This window comes from Gorilla gorilla, chromosome 14, assembly GCF_029281585.2.
Source record: "Gorilla gorilla gorilla isolate KB3781 chromosome 14, NHGRI_mGorGor1-v2.1_pri, whole genome shotgun sequence".
NCBI lineage: Eukaryota > Metazoa > Chordata > Mammalia > Primates > Hominidae > Gorilla > Gorilla gorilla.
Window position 1 is genome coordinate 38,099,079 of NC_073238.2, and position 20,926 is coordinate 38,120,004.

At 39.9% G+C, this 20,926-nt stretch overlaps 1 protein-coding gene across 4 annotated transcripts in view; it reads right to left on the reverse strand.

Annotated features, from left to right (window-relative positions):
* MIPEP (mitochondrial intermediate peptidase) overlaps positions 1–20,926 on the reverse strand; it is a 160,382-nt gene that overhangs the window by 58,280 nt on the left and 81,176 nt on the right. For 2 of the 4 annotated variants that reach the window (XR_008670784.2, XR_008670783.2), the window contains 2 exons: positions 18,443–18,562; positions 10,241–10,374 (listed from right to left, as the gene is read on the reverse strand). Coding sequence is in view for 2 of the 4 variants with exons in the window: in XM_004054258.4 (XP_004054306.1) it covers positions 18,443–18,562 (120 nt within the window). In the remaining 2 variants the exon portion in view is untranslated. The remainder of the gene's footprint in view (positions 1–10,240; positions 10,375–18,442; positions 18,563–20,926) is intronic. The other 2 variants (XM_004054258.4, XM_019039912.3) reach the window with 1 other exon arrangement.

The following is a 20,926-nucleotide window of genomic DNA, read 5'->3' on the forward strand; positions in this document are numbered from 1 at the left end:
GAGATGTGGACAACTGTATAGTAGCTCTCGAAGGCCACAGCCTAGGAATGATACACATCACTTCCGCTCACATTTCTTTGGTCATATTAAGTCACAAGGCTACAGATAACTGCAAGGGGCATGAAAGTGCAATTCTACCATGGGGCAGAGATAGGAGAGCTGGATTACTAGTGAGCAGGCCTAGTGACAACCACATGATGTGCACTAGTTTATCTAGCCATTCCTTGAATGTTGGATTCTTTCCAGTGTTTTTATACATGTTATGATCATCAGCTCACCAAGCTTTATTGGATTTCTATTTATTCCTTTAGAACAAATTCTTAAATGTTACATTATTGGCTTAAGGGATATGTAAACTCTTCAGGTTCTTGGTCCCTCCTTTCAAACAAATTTATCCTTTTATGAACAAATATAAAATTATCTATCTCAGTGGAGCAATCCTCCTACCTCAGCCTCCCAAGTAGCTGGGACTACAGGCATGCAGCAACATGCCCAGCTAAGTTTATTTTTTGTAGAGACATGGTCTCTCCATGTTGCCCAGGCTGGTCTTGAACTCCTGGGCTCAAGCAATCTGCCCACCTCGCCTTCCCAAAGTGCTGGGATTACAGGTGTGAGCCATTGCACCTGGCCAATGTTGGGATTTTTAAAAAATTGTTCTTCTGTTGTCATTGTTTTATTTGTATGAGCTCTTTATGCAGCAAAATGTAAACCATATGTCATAGATGTTATAATTTAAAAAAACCAGTTTGTTTGCCAGTAAATTTTATTCATCATGTTTTATGTGAGAAGTTCAAATCTACTACTCTTTGCATTTGTGATTTCTTCCATTTCTATTACATTTACCAACCTTCTCTAAATGAAAAAGAGCTATCTGTCTATAGAAGCCTTTTTTAATGGCTTATGTTTTTCCATTTAAATGTTTACTCTATCTGGAATTTACTTCATGACAGTAAAATAGAGTAACAGAAAGAGCTCCAGTCCAAATGTCAGGCAATGTGTGTACTAATTCTGCCCAGAACACCTTAGGTAAATGCCTTAATCCTCCGTCTATTCTGGCCCCATAGCATTACTCCAAAGTTTGGAAAGCTACGCAAAGCTTCTTAGCTTCAGCACAAAACTGAAGGTCACCCTGGCCTCTGCATTACCCAGAGTATCAGGTACAAATAAAGAGAAAGAAATACTGTACTTCTATTTGGCAAGCTAACATAAAAACAGATCTCACTTTCCATGCCCTTCTTGTTGACCCTCAGTTTCTCCCACCTGCCGGGTTTGGGGCTTTCCTCATCCTACTCCCTCGTGCTCTGTTGGGAATTCCCACCCTCCCCTCTACCCGCACTAGCAGTTCCACTGCGATCAGTCTTGAGACCTTTAACCCTGTGGATACCCATGACTATGGCAGCACTGCTCTCCTGGCTGTTCTCTGTATCCACTTTCTGCCCTCTTCTTTTTCCTCCCTTTTCTTCTGCTGAGCTTTCTAAAATCCAGTCATCAGCAAAACCACCTGTATTTCCTCTGCCTTCTTTGAAGGTTCCTTTCACCTTTTTATGCTAAAAGAGACCCAGGTCTCTGCTAAGAATCATACTTCCCTTGCAACTTTTTCATGACACGGCTGGTTTCTCGCCAAATCCTGCATATGACTGGGTCTGAAGGCAAGTAGGTGTTGGCTCTGGTTTTCACTGCCAGTTCCTTCTCCTTCAGAACACTCCAACTCTGATTTTGCTGACAGTGGACCATAATCCTCTTTACCCTTCACTATTGCAGTCACTAGCAGAAGCGTCCGTCCTTCTCACTCACTCCTTGAAGATTTCTTACTTCTGTTTTACTTCACTCTCACCAATCCTACTCCTGTTAGAATTCTGATGATAGCAATGCCCCCAAAGCTAATCTTTCAAATGTTCTGTGTGGCAGAAAGAATAATGCCCTCTCCTCCAAAGATGTCCACATCCTATCCCTAGAACCTGTGAATGTCACCTTATTTGGAAAAAAAATGGACTTTGCAGATGTGATTAAGTTAAAGATCCTGAGGTGAGAAGGTTATCCTGAATTATCTGAGTACGCCCTAGTAAGAACCACAAGGGTCCTTATAAAAGAAAAGCAAGAAGTAGAAGGAGGGGGAAGGCAATGTGATGAGGGAAGCAGAGAATGCAGCCTGTGGCCCAGAGCCAGGGCACACCATCTGCCTCATGGAGTGGGAAGAGGCAGGGACTGGATGCTCTTAGGGGCCTCTGGAAGAAGTCAGCCCTGCTGACATCTTCATTCAGTCCCTTAACACTCACTGTGGTCTTCTCCAGAATTCTAAGAAAACACATTTTTGCTATATTAAGCCACCAAGTTTGTGGTAATTTGTTACAGCAACAATAGGCAACTAATACTCTGGCCTCTCGACTCCTTGACCTTCTCTTCTTTTGTGATGATGTTCTTGGCCCTAACTCAGCCTCTCTCTCCATGGTTACAATCTAGGCCTTGCCATTACTGTAACTGGAACCCCTTCATAATATCCATTCCAAGCATTCCTTTGCTCAACCATCACACCCTGTCTTTTCAGCTAACTCTCTAGTACCCTATCTCCAATCCCACTGGGACCTCACAATCCACTTCCAAATGTTCACCAGGCCAGAGCTCCCTCATGTGCTCACTGTCCTCTGCCTTGTTAAATCCCACAGTCAGTTGTCACAGTTGCTCTGAATAACCCTCAGGTCCATGGCCTGCTCTTGGACTATACTCTACATTCACTTGGCAAAACCACAGCCCTGGTGAAAGCTAGGCACCGAGTATGGCCAGGAAAAGCACACAACCATCCCCACAGCTCTCTTTTCAAATCAGTGGCACTAACCCCACTTGGGCCGTTAACGTGGCCTGCAATCATAACTCACATCTCCACTCCGCCATCTCTCCCACTCTCCTTTATACCTGCTCCTCTCTCCTCAAATGCCAGCAGCACTGCCCCATTTGCATGCTCAGCTGGTGCCCTGCTTCCGATTGACTGAGCAAAGCCCCGGAAGAGGACTTCCACAACACCATCTACCCACTGCTTGCATCTTTGTTCACACACCCTAAAGACGGTTAGGCTGTGCTCTCGGGCTCTACGGGCTAACCCCTCTACCCGTACAAAAATCCCTTCCCCTTGTCTATTCTCCCCTGCATCACTGGCTTTTCAGTCTTAATAGATCTTTCCCATTCACTTACACATATTATTCACCTCATTAAAAATCCAAATGAAATCAATCAGTCAAGCAAAAAAACAAAAACAACCTCCCTTTATCCGTACATCTCCTCCAAGTTCAATTTTTCTCCTCTTGCAGGAAAACACCACAAGTGCCTCTACTCACTGCCTCCAATTCTTCTCTCTCACTTTGCTTGATACCCGCTCCATTTAGCCTTTGTCCCACCAACCACTCAACTGATAATGTTCTTATCCAGGTCAATAACAACCTTCACCTTGCTAAATCCAATAGTTGTTGCTCAGTTCTCAGCTCTTCTACCCTAAAGGTACCATTTGATACAATCACTCACTCACTCTGCCTTGAAACATTTTCTTCAGTTGGTTCCAAGACATTACCCTCTTTTTCTTCCTGCCTCATTGGTGTCTCCCTCTCAATTCACCTTTTTTTTTTGGTTCCTCCTCACTGTCCCCCCCTCTAAATGTTGGAATGCCCCAAGGCTCATCTTTTAGACAGATCGTTCCCATTTATACTTACTCTTGGGGTTGATCTCACCCAGTTCCTTGGCTTTTTGATACAATCTGTGTGGGGATGACTCCAAATGGGTATCACCAGCACAGACCAGCCCTCTGAACTTGTACATCCAACTGCCTATGTGACATCTTTTCTGGTTTGTTTAGTAGACGTCTTAAACGTAGTATTTCCTGATCTTCTGCTCTCCCTTAAGAGCTACATTTCCCATAGTCTTCATAGTCTTCTCCATCTTTATTTTTTGAGGCAGGGTCTTGCCCAGGCTAGAATGCACTGGTGCAATCACAGCTCACTGCCTTGACTGGACTCAAGTGATCCTCCCACCTCAGCTTCCCAAGTAGCTGGGACTACAGGTGCGTGCCACCACGCCCAGATAATTTTTTAGTCTACATTGCCCAGGCTGGTCTTGAATGCCTGGGCTCAAGCGATCCTCTCATCTTGGCCTCCCAAAGTGCTAGGATTACAGGTGTGAGCCACGATGTCTGGCCGTCTTCTCCATCTTAATGGCAATGCCATCCTTTGGGTGCTCAGATCAAAACCCTTGCAGTAATTTTCAACTCACTTCTTTCTCTTACATTCCACATTCCATCTGTCAGTCCTCTGTTTGAAACCCTCCTATTTCATCCAGATTAGAGAAAACTTATACAAAGAGGACATTCAAGTGGCCTCTGAACATATGAAGGAGCACCCAGTATGAGTGGGTGTCATGAGACAAGTGCAAATTAAAACCACAGTGAGATCATTCTCCATGCTCCAGAATGGCTGAAGTAAAAAGGATTGATAACATCCTTTTAATTATAACTGGAGAGGATGAAGCAAATATCCAAATATTGCTGGTTGGAATGTAACTCATGATGATCACTTTGAAAAACTGGCAATAGCAAAATAAAACTAAACAAAAGTGTTCCCCATTTCACTCAGCTAAAATGAATGTTTATGTCCACCAAAAACCACATACAGGAGTATTCATAGGAACTTTATTCATAAAAGCCCCAAACTGGAAATAACTCAAATGTCCATCAGTAGTGGAACAGATAAATAAGTTGTGGCATACTGGAAAAGAAAATACCACAAAGCAATGAAAAGGAACAGATTACTAAAACATGCAACAAGACAGTGGATCTCACAGACATGTTGTATAAAAGTCATTAGACACAAAAGAGGATTTCTGTATGATGCCACCTACATGAAGGTCAAAACAGGCAAAACTAGTGGTTAACTTAAAAGGGGGTCGCAAGAGCCTTCTGGATAACTGCAGATGTATATATTTTGATCTGGGTGGTGGTTCCACAGGCAAACATATTTCCAGAAGTTCATGGAGCTATAAATTAACATTTGTGTACTTTATGTACATTATATCTCAATAAAAATGTAAAAACATTTCTCAGTAAATATTTATTGGGCACATACTACTAACTGTTCAGGGCCCTGGGAAAACAATAAACAAATCAGAAATGAGCCATGCTCTTCTTTGAGGTTCACTCCAGTTGGGAAGATAGAAATGAATCAAATGGCATCAATACATTATAAACTGAGATGACCCATCTTAAGGGAAGGACCCCAGCCCTGGGAGACTGTAAGAGGCTGGCCAGGTCTGGAGAAATGATGGTTCAAGCAGAAGGCAAAGGGAGCGGAAAGAGAGCACTCCAGGCAGCAGAAACAAGTGCCAAGACTCCAGTGCCAAAGGAAGCAGGCTGTGTCCTGCTGGAGGAAGCTTGGGTGACCAGACCACGCAGGAACTTGCAAGTGGGCAAAGGACTCTGGCCTTTAGCTTAAGATCAATGGAAGCCATTGAGGGTTTTAAGGGAAGGGACATCACACTCAAATCTGTATTTAGAAAAGACCTCACTAATGTTGTGTGGATTTGAGAGTTGTATAGCAGATACTTCCTAGGACACTCATTAGGGGAAGACTGTGAGTCCAGTCTAGAGCTGCTCTATCCATGAGAAAAGGCAAGAAGAATATTAAGAGGAGGAAGTGACTGAGAACTGCAGATTTTATGTCTTTAAATTTATGTTGAACCGAGGTAATTCATCTTCAAATCAGTGTGAGATATAGTACCCCAGGCTGCCTCCAGAGAAAGGGACCTGAGGAGGAGGGAGACTGTATTGTAAAGCTTTTGACACCCTGTGATTTTTTAATCATGCATATGTATTACTTACTCAACATAAAATTAAAATTAAAAATTAACAACACTCAACTGGAGCCTTCCTCATATTGCTAACGCCGCCTTAACTCCCTGTTGGTGATAAGGCATAAAGGTAAAGAGGCATCACAATGGTCTCTGTGTCTGGCTCTCATTCCTTATGAGTAAGAACGGGACTTACCTCAGAAAATCACCAGAGAAAACGCTTCCTGAAATAGAAACAGCCTAAATCTAAAAGACACATGTGCATCATTTAAGATACAAAAGTTTACCTGGTAAAGAAATAACTTCTACTAATAGCCTGGATTTTTAGTTCCTTGTATCTAGCTTGTCAAATTGCAGGCTGAGAAGAAAAAAAGGGCAGCATTATTCATGAAAACCAAGACAAAAATGAAAGTTGGTGATTTGGCTCAAAGGACTATATTAAAAAAACAACTGGGTAGTCATAATTTCCTCATGTTTTAAATCACTGAACTCTAGAGTTGCAGCTGTCCCACAAACTGAAACCATATAAATTTTTAGAAAATGAGTCAATCATGAGATTAAAGTTTCAATTTATAACACTTCTGTGTTTTAGTTACAAAGTCATAAATAAACCTAGCATGACACAGAAAGTAAATATTTTTTCAGTTGTTTATGCAGGCAAAGAGGAAAGAAATTTAACATGCAATTAACCACTTAGGTGTTTCTAGATATGCACCATATGGTCTTTCTTCGTATTTAAGATAAAAACAAAAATAAATATTGTTTTCTTTAACCTAATGTTTGCTTAGCAACATCAAATATTCCAAGCTAGCTCAGCCCAGGCACTAACTTCACCTCATGGAAGAGACTTTCCATTTGCAGTAGAGCTGGGGCATAAGAATAGGAGGAAACTTCTTCTCCAGGGTGAAGAAAAAAAAAAAGAATAGGAGGAATAAGCATTTTTACCAAATAGTTTAAATTGAATACTCTGGAGAGAGAGCAGTAAATATTTAACCTGCCTGGGGCTCCAGTCCTATTGTTTAATAGACAATATATTTGTTTATACATTTAAAAACAGACCCTTATGCCATTCTTTCAACCAACATCTGAACAAGTGTGGGATAAAAATAGCCAAGGTCCAAAGCAACCCTAAGATTTCTATATAAGGACTCCCCATATGATCACGGTTACCTACCTGTCTTAGTTTAAAAATAACTAATGGGAATAATCTGATTGACATTTTAATCTAGATGACAGAAATCACTTAATGGATAATTATTTTCTTATCTTCATGTCTTATCAACTATTCTAAAATTAAAGCTTTTAAAGTAAAATCATTATATACTTGATGCTACATGAGGTCCATACATGGTGCTACACTTTTATCTTAACAACTGAAATAAAGTTGTAAAGTCACCCATGAACAGCTTTAAGATATACAGTTAAAATTAAAAACATAAAAACATTTGAGAAGCTGAGGTAGGAGGACCACTTGAGGCCAGGAGTTTAAGACTAGCCTGTGAAACATAGTGAAACCTCATCTCTACCACAAAAAAAAAAAAAAAAAAAAAAAAAGCTGGGAGTGGGGTGTGGTGATGAGCGCCTGTAGTCCTAGCTACCTGGGAAACCGAGACAGGAGGGTCAGTTGAACCTTGAGGTTAAGCCTGCAATGAGCCATAATCATGCCAATGCACTCCAGCCTAAGTGATGGAGCAAGACCCCATCATATATATACACACACAATTGTTAATATGCTTGAGTGTTTAAATGTCACCTATCTTCATATATTACATATATGTGTGTGTGTATATGTATATACATGTATGCTCTATATATCGAACAAAGAAGCTCTTAAAAATTGACTATCGGCAGGATGCAGTGAGTCACGCCTGTAATTCCAGCAGTTTGGGAGGCCGAGGTGGGCAGATAACTTGAGGCCAGGAGTTCAAGACCAGCCTGGCCAATATGGCGAAACCACATCTCTACCAAAAATACAAAAATTATCAGGGCGGTGGTGCATGCCTGTAATCCCAGCTACTGGGGAGGCTGAGGCATGAGAATTGCTTGAACCCGGGAGGCAGAGGTTGCAGTAAGCTGGCATCGTTCCACTGCACTACAGCTTCGGCAACAGAGCGAGACTCCGTCTCAAAAAAAAAAACCAAACAAACAAAAATTGACTATCAAGGGAATGAGAGAACAGGAAAGAAAAGAAACTCTAGTAGTAATAATATATTAAAGCATTAACACCAAAATTGTGTATAACAATGCCATTTTCTCATGGTAGGTTTCAAATTTTTCTTCTTTTTGGGACTATTAAAAAAAAAAAACAAAAAAACTCCACATAGTAAATGTAACAGTACTCTCAAAATCTCTCTGCACTCTTCCATTATATTGATTTCATCTCCCTATTCTCATCTTTCCACATGGTTAAGAGGCGTGTTTTAAAGTTAATCCGGATGAGCACACTATGTAAACAGGGTTCACCACTAGCTGCACTCCATCTCCAAGCTGGTACAGTGGTTACTTTCCTTTGCATACATAATCATGGTAACAGCAGTGTCAGCTTAAGAATCTTCTCTAGAAATCAAGCAATCTTAACATGGGAAGCCCTCAAATTACACATCAGTTATATGCTAAAAGTTCATTCACTATTGTGTTACTTGGGAACTCACAACACACATCCAAAACAAATGTTCTATAAGTGATGTTTCAAGCCACTATACAGCCAATGTAACCCTAAAATAATAGAAAGGAGCAGAGCATTATACTGTTGTGATTATAGCAGTAGAAACTGAAAACAAAATGTTTAAAATTTTGGGTTTTGCTGGTACTTGAGAAAAGGTTGTTCCAATGAGAACATCATGCCAACCACACTGGCTGACCCAGTCTGTGCCCTTTGATGGACACACCTCTGGGTAATCTCCTCGATCTCCCCTCATCCTACACAGCAAACTCTCCCTGTTCCCTGCTGCCCCTTCCCACAGTTAATACCTTCACTAGACTAATGACTCCCAAATCTACAGAGCTCCCACCTTGTTCTGTCTCCTGGGCTGTGGACCCACTGGCCCAACACTGTTCATCTCCACTTGGATATTCTACAGTCACATCAAATGAAATTCATCACCTATGCACTCCTCACCGCATGAAGCAGCTACCACCCCTCCTGTACTCTGTTTCTGAACGTCATCCCCACCCCAACAGATGGCTCATTTTATTAAAACAGTGGGTGTCATTCCCACTCCTTCTCTTTTATCACCACCTCCCAAACTAGCAAGCACCAAACACCCAGGTCTGTCTGCTGGCTGCCGTGAACCCCTAAAGCACTCCTCTATTCTGCCTGGTCATCTTGTTTCTTTAGCCTCCAGGAAAGCTTGCTGATGCACAACAAATAGGTGTCAAGGGTGAGGAAAAATGCAAGAGCCCTACAAAAACACAAAAGGTACCTTTTTCTCATGAATGTTTCAGGGAAGGAGCCTCTCTCTGGAAATTAAAAACGAGGATCCCAATATAGCCTCTGTATTAGTTGTATATGTATCAGAATGTCTCAATCTTTTCATCTTTTATGCTCAGTCTCTCTGCTCACAACTCAAAGCAATTTGATAGGCTTGAGAACTATTTTGCTTAATAATGAGATGTCCGACAGGACAGCCAGATATAATGATGAATTGGTTAGCAAATACACATCTAAAAGGCTATTTCGAATACAGGCTCCATGAGAGCAAGGATTCTGGTCTACTTTATTTACTGTTACATCCATTGCTTAGACCATGTGGTAGCATGTAGTAGGCACTTAATAAAAAGATAACACATACATATACATTATATCAATTATTAAAAATTTGTAGTTATCACAATATAAATACAAAAAGCAAATTATTGTACAACTATTTTAATTGGGATTTGAAATAGTTTTCTTTATGCTAGAAAACAAAAGTGTGTTTGCTCTTTGGAGTGTCTGACTAAATTCAGCACAATTTTTGGCAGTTTTTTTCTAAAAACAGTTTGCTACACATAGAAAATTATACTTAATATGAAATATATATCACTTCTACATAATTAGACTTAACAGAAATTAGTCTGAATAGAAACCAGTCTCCAGTAGCAGCAACCTTTCTCAACTAATACACCTTGAGTATACTGCAGCAAATCAGGTATATCTGATTATGTCCCCAATAAGTCTGCAGCACACACCTACTCAAAAAGATGGACAGGTAACCAATGTTTATAGATTATATAAATCCCCTGATATAGTCTAGATATGTGTTTTGGCCCAAATCTCATGTCAAATTGTAATCCGCAACACTGGAGGTAGGGCCTGGTAGGAGGGGATTGGATCATTGGGGTGGATTCTCATGGTTTAACACTATACCCGTTGGTGTTGTTGACGCAATAGTGAGTTCTTGTAAGATCGGGTTGTTTAAAAGTATGTGGCACCTACCCTCTCTCTCTCTCTTGCTCCTGCTGCCATCATGTAAGACACCACTCTCCCCCTTTGCCTTCTGCCATGATTGTAAACTTCCTGAGGCCTTCCCAGAAGCTGAGCAGATGCCAGTGTTATGCTTCCTTTACAGCCTGCAAAAACCATGAGCCAATTAAACCTCTTTTCCTTATAAATTACCCAGTCTCAGGTATTTATTTGTAGCAATGTGAGAATGGATTAATACATATAATACATCCCTCATCCCCTCTCTACGGTAAATTAGAATAATTTTTTTGGTTGTTTTTTTTTTTTTTTTTTTGACAGAGTCTTGCTCTGTCACCCAAGCTGGAGTGCAGTGGTGTGATTTCGGCTCACTGCAACTGCCACCTCCCAGGTTCAAACGATTCTCCTGCCTTAGCCTCCCCAGTAGCTGAGACTACAGGCATGTACCACCATGTGCAGCTGATTATTTTTTTTTTGTATTTTAGTAGAGACAGGGTTTCACCATGTTGCCCAGCCTGGTTTCGAACTCCTAAGCTCAGGCAATCCGCCCACCTCGGCCTCCCAAAGTGCTAGGATTACAGGCATGAGCCACCACACCCAGGCAAATTAGAGTAATTTTTTTGTTTTGTTTTTTTTTTTTGGGGACGGAGTCTCACTCTGTTGCCCAGGCTGGAGTGCAGTGGTGCGATGTGGGCTCACTGCAAGCTCCGCCTCCCGGGTTCACGCCATTCTGCCTCAGCCTCCCAAGTAGCTGGGGCTACACGCGCCCGCCACCACGCCCGGCTAATTTTTTGTATTTTTAGTAGAGACGGGGTTTCACCGTGTTAGCCAGGATGGCCTGGATCTCCTGACCTCATGGTCTGTCCGCCTCGGCCTCCCAAAGTGCTGGGATTACAGGCATGAGCCACTGCGCCCGGCCTAGGATAATTTTTAACTAATGCTAACACGGTGTCACTATAATATGCCAGTTTGTTGCTGGATGTAAAAATAAAACCCTAAACGTGGAGTGAATCCTATTCACAAGAAACATGTCTTCTTTTCACATTCTTTATTGGTGTTTGTTCTAACGAGAAGGACCAAATATCAACATATCCTTCAGTCCCAGTAACTGCTTTCCTAAAATAACTTTTTCATTCCAGCTTTGAACAACTTTTATGCCATCAAGATGGTGAATTTTAAATTGTGAGTTGTGAAGAAAGACAATTTTCTTAGACGTACGATTATATTTTCATGTAAATACTTAGAGTGCTCAGAACTTTCTTATTCTGTTTTCAATTTGAGGTCGCTAAAGGGCAAAAAGGAGTCTCACTGGTGGCAAGATTTATTCAGAGAACACTGTCACTCTGAGAACAGCTGTGCTGGAGACACAGCTTCACCACCCAAACCCACAAGCCTACCAAATTAGGTCAAAACACTAAAATACAACTGCTTAACAGATCTTCAAAACCTAGAGTCAGCTGTTCATGTTTTGTACTTGAAAAATACACATTAGAACAGAGTCAGAGGATCAAAGGCTAGAAGTTTCATCCCAGAGCTTTCCGGACACGACTGTATCTCAACTGTGTCAGAGAGGAGGGTGAAAATGTAAAATTACAAACCTAGAATGCTACAAAAATAAAAATATCACATTTTCTATTTCCTGAATTAAAAATAGGAGAGATACACAATCACTTAGGGAAAATATTCTGAGAAGAGACAGTCATGAATATAAAAAACACAACAACACAACACTGTTCTCTAAATGGAAGAGAAGTGGTAACAGCAGAAGGTGAGCCTGTTGGTATATGTTGTACTATTGCCCTCTATTCACAAATGAGTAGAAACTTTTGGATTTCCAGCATCAAACTACTGTTAGATGGAATAGCAAGTAAGTACAAATTAGCCTATATTTTATACAGAGTGACTCAGCATGCACACAAATATCAATAAATTGCCGACACTAGAAGGCTATTTATTGACTTGTAAAGAAAGCATCATTATTTAATATGGAATATCTGTGGAGCTGCCCCTATTAAATAGTTACAGTCATGTAAATGCAATTTTCCAAAGTATGACCTACATAAAGCTAGTGCCTAGAAATTATCCATGAAGACTTCCAGGGTTAATACATTTGAGGATAGAGACTCATAATGTTTGTTAGCATAGTACAGACTCCAAGCGGTTCCTCAGTAGAGAAGCCAGCTCAATGTTGTTTAAACCAGTATTGCTCAAAGATAACTAATGCGACACTTTATTCCCAAGATGAGTTATTAATGCACTTAAAGAATTGCTAATATAGACACATGCAAAATCACTGTTTAAAAGTTTGTACCAGATTATGTACCTACATTTGTATCAACTCCATAAGCATTATAAAGACTTCGTTGCTTATATTTTCCTTTTCTCATTGTTTAATTTGGGGGAATAAAAGGATTCATTTCAGAGAAACAATTTCTGGAGACAAGTTTACAGGGGGAACACTGTCACTCTTTGGCCCGCATGGGAAGGTGCTACAAAGTCATCTTCTATCCGATATGGAAGTTGAAAGCCTTGCAGTTGTCCCATTCCCGTGGATCTTGCTCATCATCCCAACCCATATATCCAGTCACCCCCGCTGCACTGATTATGCCTTCTGCACTGTTCTCAGGTCTGTTTCAATCTTCCACTCCCCACAGTCATTGTCCTAGTTTGAGGCCCCAGCAGCTTTGCCAAGGTCCATTCTTGGCATACCCCATACCTTGTAGCCCAGATCACCTTTTAATCCTTGGAAGTGTTTTCTGTCTACCAAGACTATATGTCTACTATTAGTAGAAAGAATGACAAAGTCATCAACCGTGTACCCACCAATCAGTTTAAGAAAATATTTCTAAGACTCCTGTGAATCCACTCCTATGAATTCTGTGCTTATAATTCCCTCACTTTTCTTTATAGTCTAATCACATATGTATTTATCTGACAATGTACTGCTTAGTTTTGCATCACTCTGAACTTTATATAAATGTACTAGTTTGATTCATCTGGTATTCATTTATTTCACTTTACCTTATGCTTGTTAGGCTCATCAACTGGGGCCCTCAATTTCCATAGCTGAACAGTATTCCAGCTGTATGAACAAATTGTTTATCCATTTCTCTGATGACAATCACTTGGGTTCTTCCTGGAATCCTCCCCCTCACCTTTTTTTTAACTACTTACAACAAGTGCTGTTATAAACCCTCCTATTTTTTCATGCCTGGTACAGAAAAGTATACCTGGTAGAGAAAGTAAAACATTTTTTTTTCTAGGTTATATTAGGAATTGAATTGCTGGGTCATAGGGTAGTCCATATTCAGATTTCACAGATCTGTTCTGCAAAGTGGTTATACCAATTTGCTCTCCTACCTGCAGTGTATAAGAGTTCCTGTGACTCCACATCCTCGCCAACATCTGATACTGTCAATTGTTTTATTTTTTGCCAAACCAGTGATAGTAAAATATTTTAGGAGTATTATAATGTGGTTTTAATGTGCATTCCCTGATTAATATTTAAGTTATTTTACGTCATTTTTTGCATATCCATGTCTTTTGTTTATTCAAAGTAGTTTAAAAATATATCCTTTTCCTGTAAATTTGTTTGAGTTCATTGTAGATTCTGGATATTAGCCCTTTGTCAGATGAGTAGGTTGCGAAAATTTTCTCCCATTTTGTAGGTTGGAAAAAACAAACAACCCCATCAAAAAGTGGGCGAAGGACATGAACAGACACTTCCCAAAAGAAGACATTTATGCAGCCAAAAAACACATGAAAAAATGCTCATCATCACTGGCCATCAGAGAAATGCAAATCAAAACCACTATGAGATACCATCTCACACCAGTTAGAATGGCAATCATTCAAAAGTCAGGAAACAACAGGTGCTGGAGAAGATGTGGAGAAATAGGAACACTTTTACACTGTTGGTGGGACTGTAAACTAGTTCAACCATTGTGGAAGTCAGTGTGGCGATTCCTCAGGGATCTAGAACTAGAAATACCATTTGACACAGCCATCCCATTACTGGGTATATACCCAAAGGACTATAAATCATGCTGCTATAAAGACACATGCACACGTATGTTTATTGCGGCATTATTCACAATAGCAAAGACTTGGAACCAACCCAAATGTCCAACAATGATAGACTGGATTAAGAAAATGTGGCACATATACACCATGGAATACTATGCAGCCATAAGAAATGATGAGTTCATGTCCTTTGTAGGGACATGGATGAAATTGGAAATCATCATTCTCAGTAAACTATCGCAAGAACAAAAAACCAAACACCGTATATTCTCACTCATAGGTGGGAACTGAACAATGAGATCACATGGACACAGGAAGGGGAATATTACACTCTGGGGACTGTGGTGGGGTAGGGGGAGGGGGGAGGGATAGCATTGGGAGATATACCTAATGCTAGATGATGAGTTAGTGGGTGCAGCGCACCAGCATGGCACATGTATACATATGTAACTAACCTGCACAATGTGCACATGTACCCTAAAACTTAAAAGTATAATAAAAAAAAAAAGAAAAAAAAAATATATATCCTTTTCCAATGGCTGGGCATGGTGGCTCACACCTGTAATCCTAGCACTTTGGGAGGTGGAAGCGGGCAGATCATTTGAGGTCAGGAGTTCAAGACCAGCCTGGCCAACATGGTGAAACCCTGTCTCTACTAAAAAATTAGCCAGGTATGGTGGCAGGTGCCTGTAATCCCAGCTACTCAGGAGGCTGAGGTGAGAGAATCGCTTGAACCCAGGAGGCAAAGGTTGCAGCGAGCTGAGACTGCACCACTGCACTCCAGCCTGGGCAATAGAGTGAGACTCCATCTAAAGGCGGGGTGGGGGTAGTAAGTTTTATGCTATGTGGTATTTAACTTTAAATATCATTGAATTTGTCAGTCTTTTGCTTTATGTTTAATGGCTTTTCCATTGTATCTAGAAGATCCCCAACTTAAAGATTTTTTAACTTTAAGATTTTTCAACTCCACAGTGGTGTGAAAGCAATATGCATTCAATAGAAACTGTACTTTGGGTGCCTGACAACCATTTTGTTTTTCACTTTCAGTGCAGTATTCAATAAATTACATGAGATATTCAACACTTTATTATGAAATAGACTTTGTGTTAGATGAGTTTGCCCAACTGTAGGCTAACATAAGCATTCTGAGCACATTTAAGGTAGGCTAGGCTAAGCTATGACATTCAGCAGTGTAGGGGTATTAAATGTATTTTTGACTTATGATAGTTTCAACTTACAATGGGTTATTGGGACTTGACCGCATCGTAAGTTGAGAAGCATCTGTATAAAATATAAGATACTCAGAGTGGGTATAAAAAACACTATCATGGCCAGGCGCGGTGGCTCATGCCTGTAATCCTCAGCCTTGGGAGGCCAAGGCAGGTGGATTATCTGAGGTCGGAGTTCGAGACCAGCCTGGCCAACATGGTGAAACCCCGTCTCTACTAAAAATACAAAAATTAGCCGGGCATGGTGGCGCACACCTGTAATCCCAGCTACTCAGGAGGCTGAGGAAGGAGAATTGCTTGAACCCAGGAGGCAGAGGTTGCAGTGAGCCAATATTGCGCCACTGCACTCCAGACTAGGAGTCAAAGCAAGACTCCATCTCAAAACAACAACAACAACAACAACAAAAACACTATCAAAAAGAAAAAATTCTTTTGTATTATCTTCTAAAATTTAAAGCTTTACTTTTCACATCTCGGTCTTTAACTCTATTTTTTGTGTGCAGTGTGATACAGGGCTGCATTTTTTTTTCCATATAGAGATCAATCACTACAACACCATTTTAAAAAATTGTTCCTTCTTCACCCAATAATCTACAGTGTCACTCAACCTATATTTGAGAGTCTATTAATTTGCTGAGTCTGCCATTGGGCTCTTGCTCCTGTTCCACTGATATCTGTGCATCCCTACACCAGTGTTAGACTGTCTTAATTCCTAGAGCTTTATTTGAATCCAAGTTGGTGGTCAAGTCCACCAACTTGATGTCGGGAATGTTATAGGCTTGATGAATGAATTGACAAACAAATGAAGAAATGCAGAAGTTTCTAAGTAGGAAGAGTAGGCTATCTGTACAAATCTAAACAAACTCTCAGACACTTTTTTTTAAAGGCAAGCCTTAAAATAATGTCTTTTTTTCTCTAAACATAGCTATGCTTCTTTTAAAGACCTCTTAAAACAATTTACACAAAGAGCGAGCGATGGCTACTGAACGTGAATTGTGGAGCTAATCCCAGTAAAGAGATACATCTTTCTATTTTCTCAAAAGGAATTAGGACAAGGCACACGGACTTAGCATCACCCTTCCTTTCAAATTAAAAGTGATTTATGGATTGTTGATTCAGAATTTGGTTGCCACTAATACTTCATCTTTGTATGTTAAATGATTACAGAGAAGAAATCTGGATGGTAAGGAAGTTTTCTTTTAAAAAGAGACATAATTACTTTATTATAAGACCTACGATAAAAAAGGGCAGAAGGCAAGCAACTCAGTCAAACTGAAGTTTTGTAGCTTTGGCAAGCATCCCAGTTCTCCTAATGTTAGTCTTCCTAGGACTTTACTACTTACTGGTCATGAAGTTTAACTCATATCCACAAAGAAGAATATAAGATGAGAACAAAAACATACAAGCCCAAAAGCAGGTGAATCATGCAATGCTCTGTGAACTGGAAAATGCTAGTAAAATCTAGGCAATTGTTATTATTTATTCCATGAATAAACAGTTATATTATTCTTATCACTATAAATTTTCACTAACACAGATAATCAAGAACTTGGCAGTAGAAAGTATTAGAACAGTAAATTACATGTAAGATTAAAAAGTTAGCTAGTATGACTGACATTATATACCTGTAGCAGATAATTAAGGTTCTAACCCAATCGAAAACTAATGACAAGAGGTATTATGAAGATAAAAATATCCTGTTGCTTCACTTGTCTGGTAAATACGATCTCTTCCCATGCACATTTGAGCATTAGGACCTGAAGATTTAGTGGACAATTGTAGTTTATTGATTAACTTAATCTCTTAGCACAACATAATCTGCTATCCAATCTTAGAGCAAATAAAACCACTTGACATTTATTCTGCTTTTTATAGTTTACAAAACACTTTCAAGTTAGCTCTCCTTCTGTTAGAGCAACTAGGCCAGAAGGACATCAACCTGAACCTACCGGTAGTTATCAAACCATTCGGTCTGGGGAGATTGCCAGAGAATGAAAGGAACCCAGAAAAACACAGAGCTGAGAAGCAGAAAGAGAGAGAAACATTTCTAACGATATTGTGGGAGACCTAAACCCAACTTACTTGAAACACCCCTATACCCCTGCACCTTTCAGTTACAAGACTCAATAAATTCCCTTTTCTGTTTAAGTCCGTGTGAACCACGTTTCTATCACTTGCAGCTGAGAAAGGCCTGGGTAACGTTAAGTCAGTCACATTGCTAACTGCACCAAGAATCACACTGTTAATTGCACTGGGAGTCACGGTGCTCAACTGCTCCTTACAGGAGCCCTTGAGTGATGAAAAAAGCCTGTTTGTTTTGAACCCCAATACAATCACTTAACTACCTAGATGATCTCAGACAGGACATATAATGTGCCTGTGCCTCCAAATGAGCCCCAAATACAAGGATATAATTTAATTTATAAGGTTATTTTGAGAGCTAAATTAGAGACCTTTTCCCAAAGGAATTAGATAGAGTCTGGCGCCTAGAATCCAATAAATGGTAACATTACTCCTGCTCTCTCTCCTGACATGGTACTCAACAAGATAAGATATGTAAAGCATCTATTATAATTCCTGGTACAATGTAAGATACTCAATACATGTTAATTCTCTTTGCAATGAAAATGATTCAGGATTGGTAATCACATTCATCTTACATCACTATTTTTCACATTGTAGAAAAATAACTAAAAAGAAGAATATAGACCAACTCCAATGGCCTTTTTAACCCCCACATTTCCAAAAAGGTACAAAAACACTGCTAGAGGGAGGAAAATAAGAACATACAAATGGGCAGTTGGAAATATTAAATGAACCAGGCAATTTCCAGCATTTGAGCCATGTGAAGCCTCAACATAAATGTAGGGATTTCAAGTTCTCCAAAGGGGAAGACAATCACAAGCTACAGAAGTAATAGCAGAACCACTCAATACACAAAACAGAAGCCAAATGCTGGACTCACAGTATTTGGAACATATGGTAGGCCATAGAATTTCTCTTGTGTTTCCTTGAGAATGTCTGTGGTTGAATTCCTCAGGGGATGCTTCCCATGGTAGATTTGATCCAGAGTGGCATAAAAGACCTAGATAGATAAAAACATCTACTTAGTTTTGGTCGTCCATCCTCACGTCAAGATGTGGTTGACCAAAGATGCTATAAGTGCACCAGAACAACAGTTACCAATCACAGTTGAAAACAGTCACAAAAATATACTTACATGGTTTGAAATGTATTTCATACCACATTTAAGACCATGCTAAAGATTAAAAGGAATGCTCTCAACCTTTTCATAAATAAGAATATTAAAGAATTTTGAACCATACCCATAAGATACTCCTTATGTACAATGGCAGCAAATCAAATATGTGACACAAAACTGGAATTTTGCCAAAATATATGTAGACAGAAGGCCAGGCGCGGTGGCTCACGCCTGTAATCCCAGCACTTTGGGAGGCCGAGGCGGGAGGATCACGAGGTCAGGAGATCAAGACCATCCTGGCTAACATAGTGAAATCCCGTTTCTACTAAAAATACAAAAAAATTAGACAGGCGTAGTGGCAGGCAACTCTAGTCCCAGCTACTCGGGAGGCTGAGGCAGGAGAATGGCGTGAACCTGGGAGGTGGAGCTCGCAGTGAGCCGAGATTGCTCCACGGCACTCCAGTCTGGGAGAGACTCCGTCTCAAAAAAAAAAAGCAAACAAACAAAAAAAAAACAAACAAAAAAATCTATATCTACCTATCTATCTATCTATCTATCTATCTATCTATCTATCTATCTATCTATCTATCTATCTATCTATGTAGACAGAAATATACAAAACCAGTTACAACTTTAGACCCGCTGGATCTAACAAATGTTGTTTGGTTTCCTCCTGGGATCCTGATATATCTTAAATGAGAGAAATGAAACGGTCAGAATTCTAGTTTTGTGATAAAAGGTGAAAGAAAATTAAATAGGTGTGGTGGGGGTAGAGAAAGAAATAGCAATGCAGCATCTTGTGAGTATAGATGTAGCGAAGAATTCTGATGCAGCTGTTGGAGAGGTTGGAACTAGACTCCCACACCTGGTGTCAGGAAGTACGAAGGAAGCAGCTGCTGTATAGGGAGGGCTCAACTAGATGACCAGGGGAAAAGGAGCACTCTCCTCTGAGTAGAGGATATAGGCCACTGAAACACAGTGGGAGAAGAAAGCATTAAAGAAAGTTTGGACATGAAATCTGCTGTTTACAAAGTACTGAAAACTAAATTTTGCAAAGAAATCTAAAATAAACATAAAGCATTTTTTCACTGCAACATCTGACTCAAATATTGTTTTTGAACACTGACTTGAACATTTGACTTCATGCAGGCAAGTAGAAAATGCTTTATTTTAAAGGACAAATTTTGACATGCAATTATGCTTCTGATATGTATCTTTGTGATTCAGAAATGGGATTTGTAGAGAATGTGCAGCTGTTGACTTGAAAGAAGTGAGGATTAGTTTGGTTAAAAGAGAAAATTTAAATGACCTCTAGCTTCTGGCTGCATCTAGATATAGAATTATGGTTCTAAATTATAAAGTTAAGTTTAAACCTTCCCTAGAAAAATACAGACATTTCCTAAATATAAATATTGCTTTCTTCTAGCTGGTAATCTAAACATATAGCTAAATATAGCTCTTTCAATTCTACATTTTATAATGAGTAACGATGCATAAAGATAATCAGAGAGGCCAAAATTACTCAATGTCTTACCTATATTCTAACAGAGTAAATTATCAGGAACTGAAACTCTTACATTCTAACCTCAACTGAGGTGTTATTTTGCCCCAATGTATAAATAAATCAGAATTCAAGAGTTTCATTTCTTCAATTATGCCTTTTACAAAATGATATAAACATGGGGTAACTTTTTTGAATTATAAAAGCAGAGCAAAATAAATATGAAAACAGAGCAAAATAAATTAAATGTGCATTCTTTTTATGCTTATTTGCTGATAAACTAAACAATTCCAAAGACATGAGCCTATCTGCCTACCCAGGGAGTCATGCATTCCTGGGGCCAAGAAACTTATTAAGTCAAAGAAAAATGAAGAGCCTATTTTTAAAACAATAATTTTAAAAAATGTACAGTTTTAAAAACAGTTTTTTGTTTTTTTTTTTTTTTTGAGACAGAGTCTCGCCCTGTCACCCAGGCTGGAGTGCAGTGGCGCGATCTCGGCTCACTGCAAGCTCCGCCTCCCAGGTTCACGCCATTCTCCTGCCTCAGCCTCCTGAGTAGCTGGGACTATAGGCGCCTGCCACCACGCCTGTCTAATTTTTTTGTATTTTTAGTAGAGTTGGGGTTTCACTGTGTTAGCCAGGATGGTCTCGATCTCCTGACCTCGTGATCCACCCGCCTTGGCCTCCCAACGTGCTGGGATTATAAGTGTGAGCCACCGCACCCGGCCTTAAAAACACTGTTTATG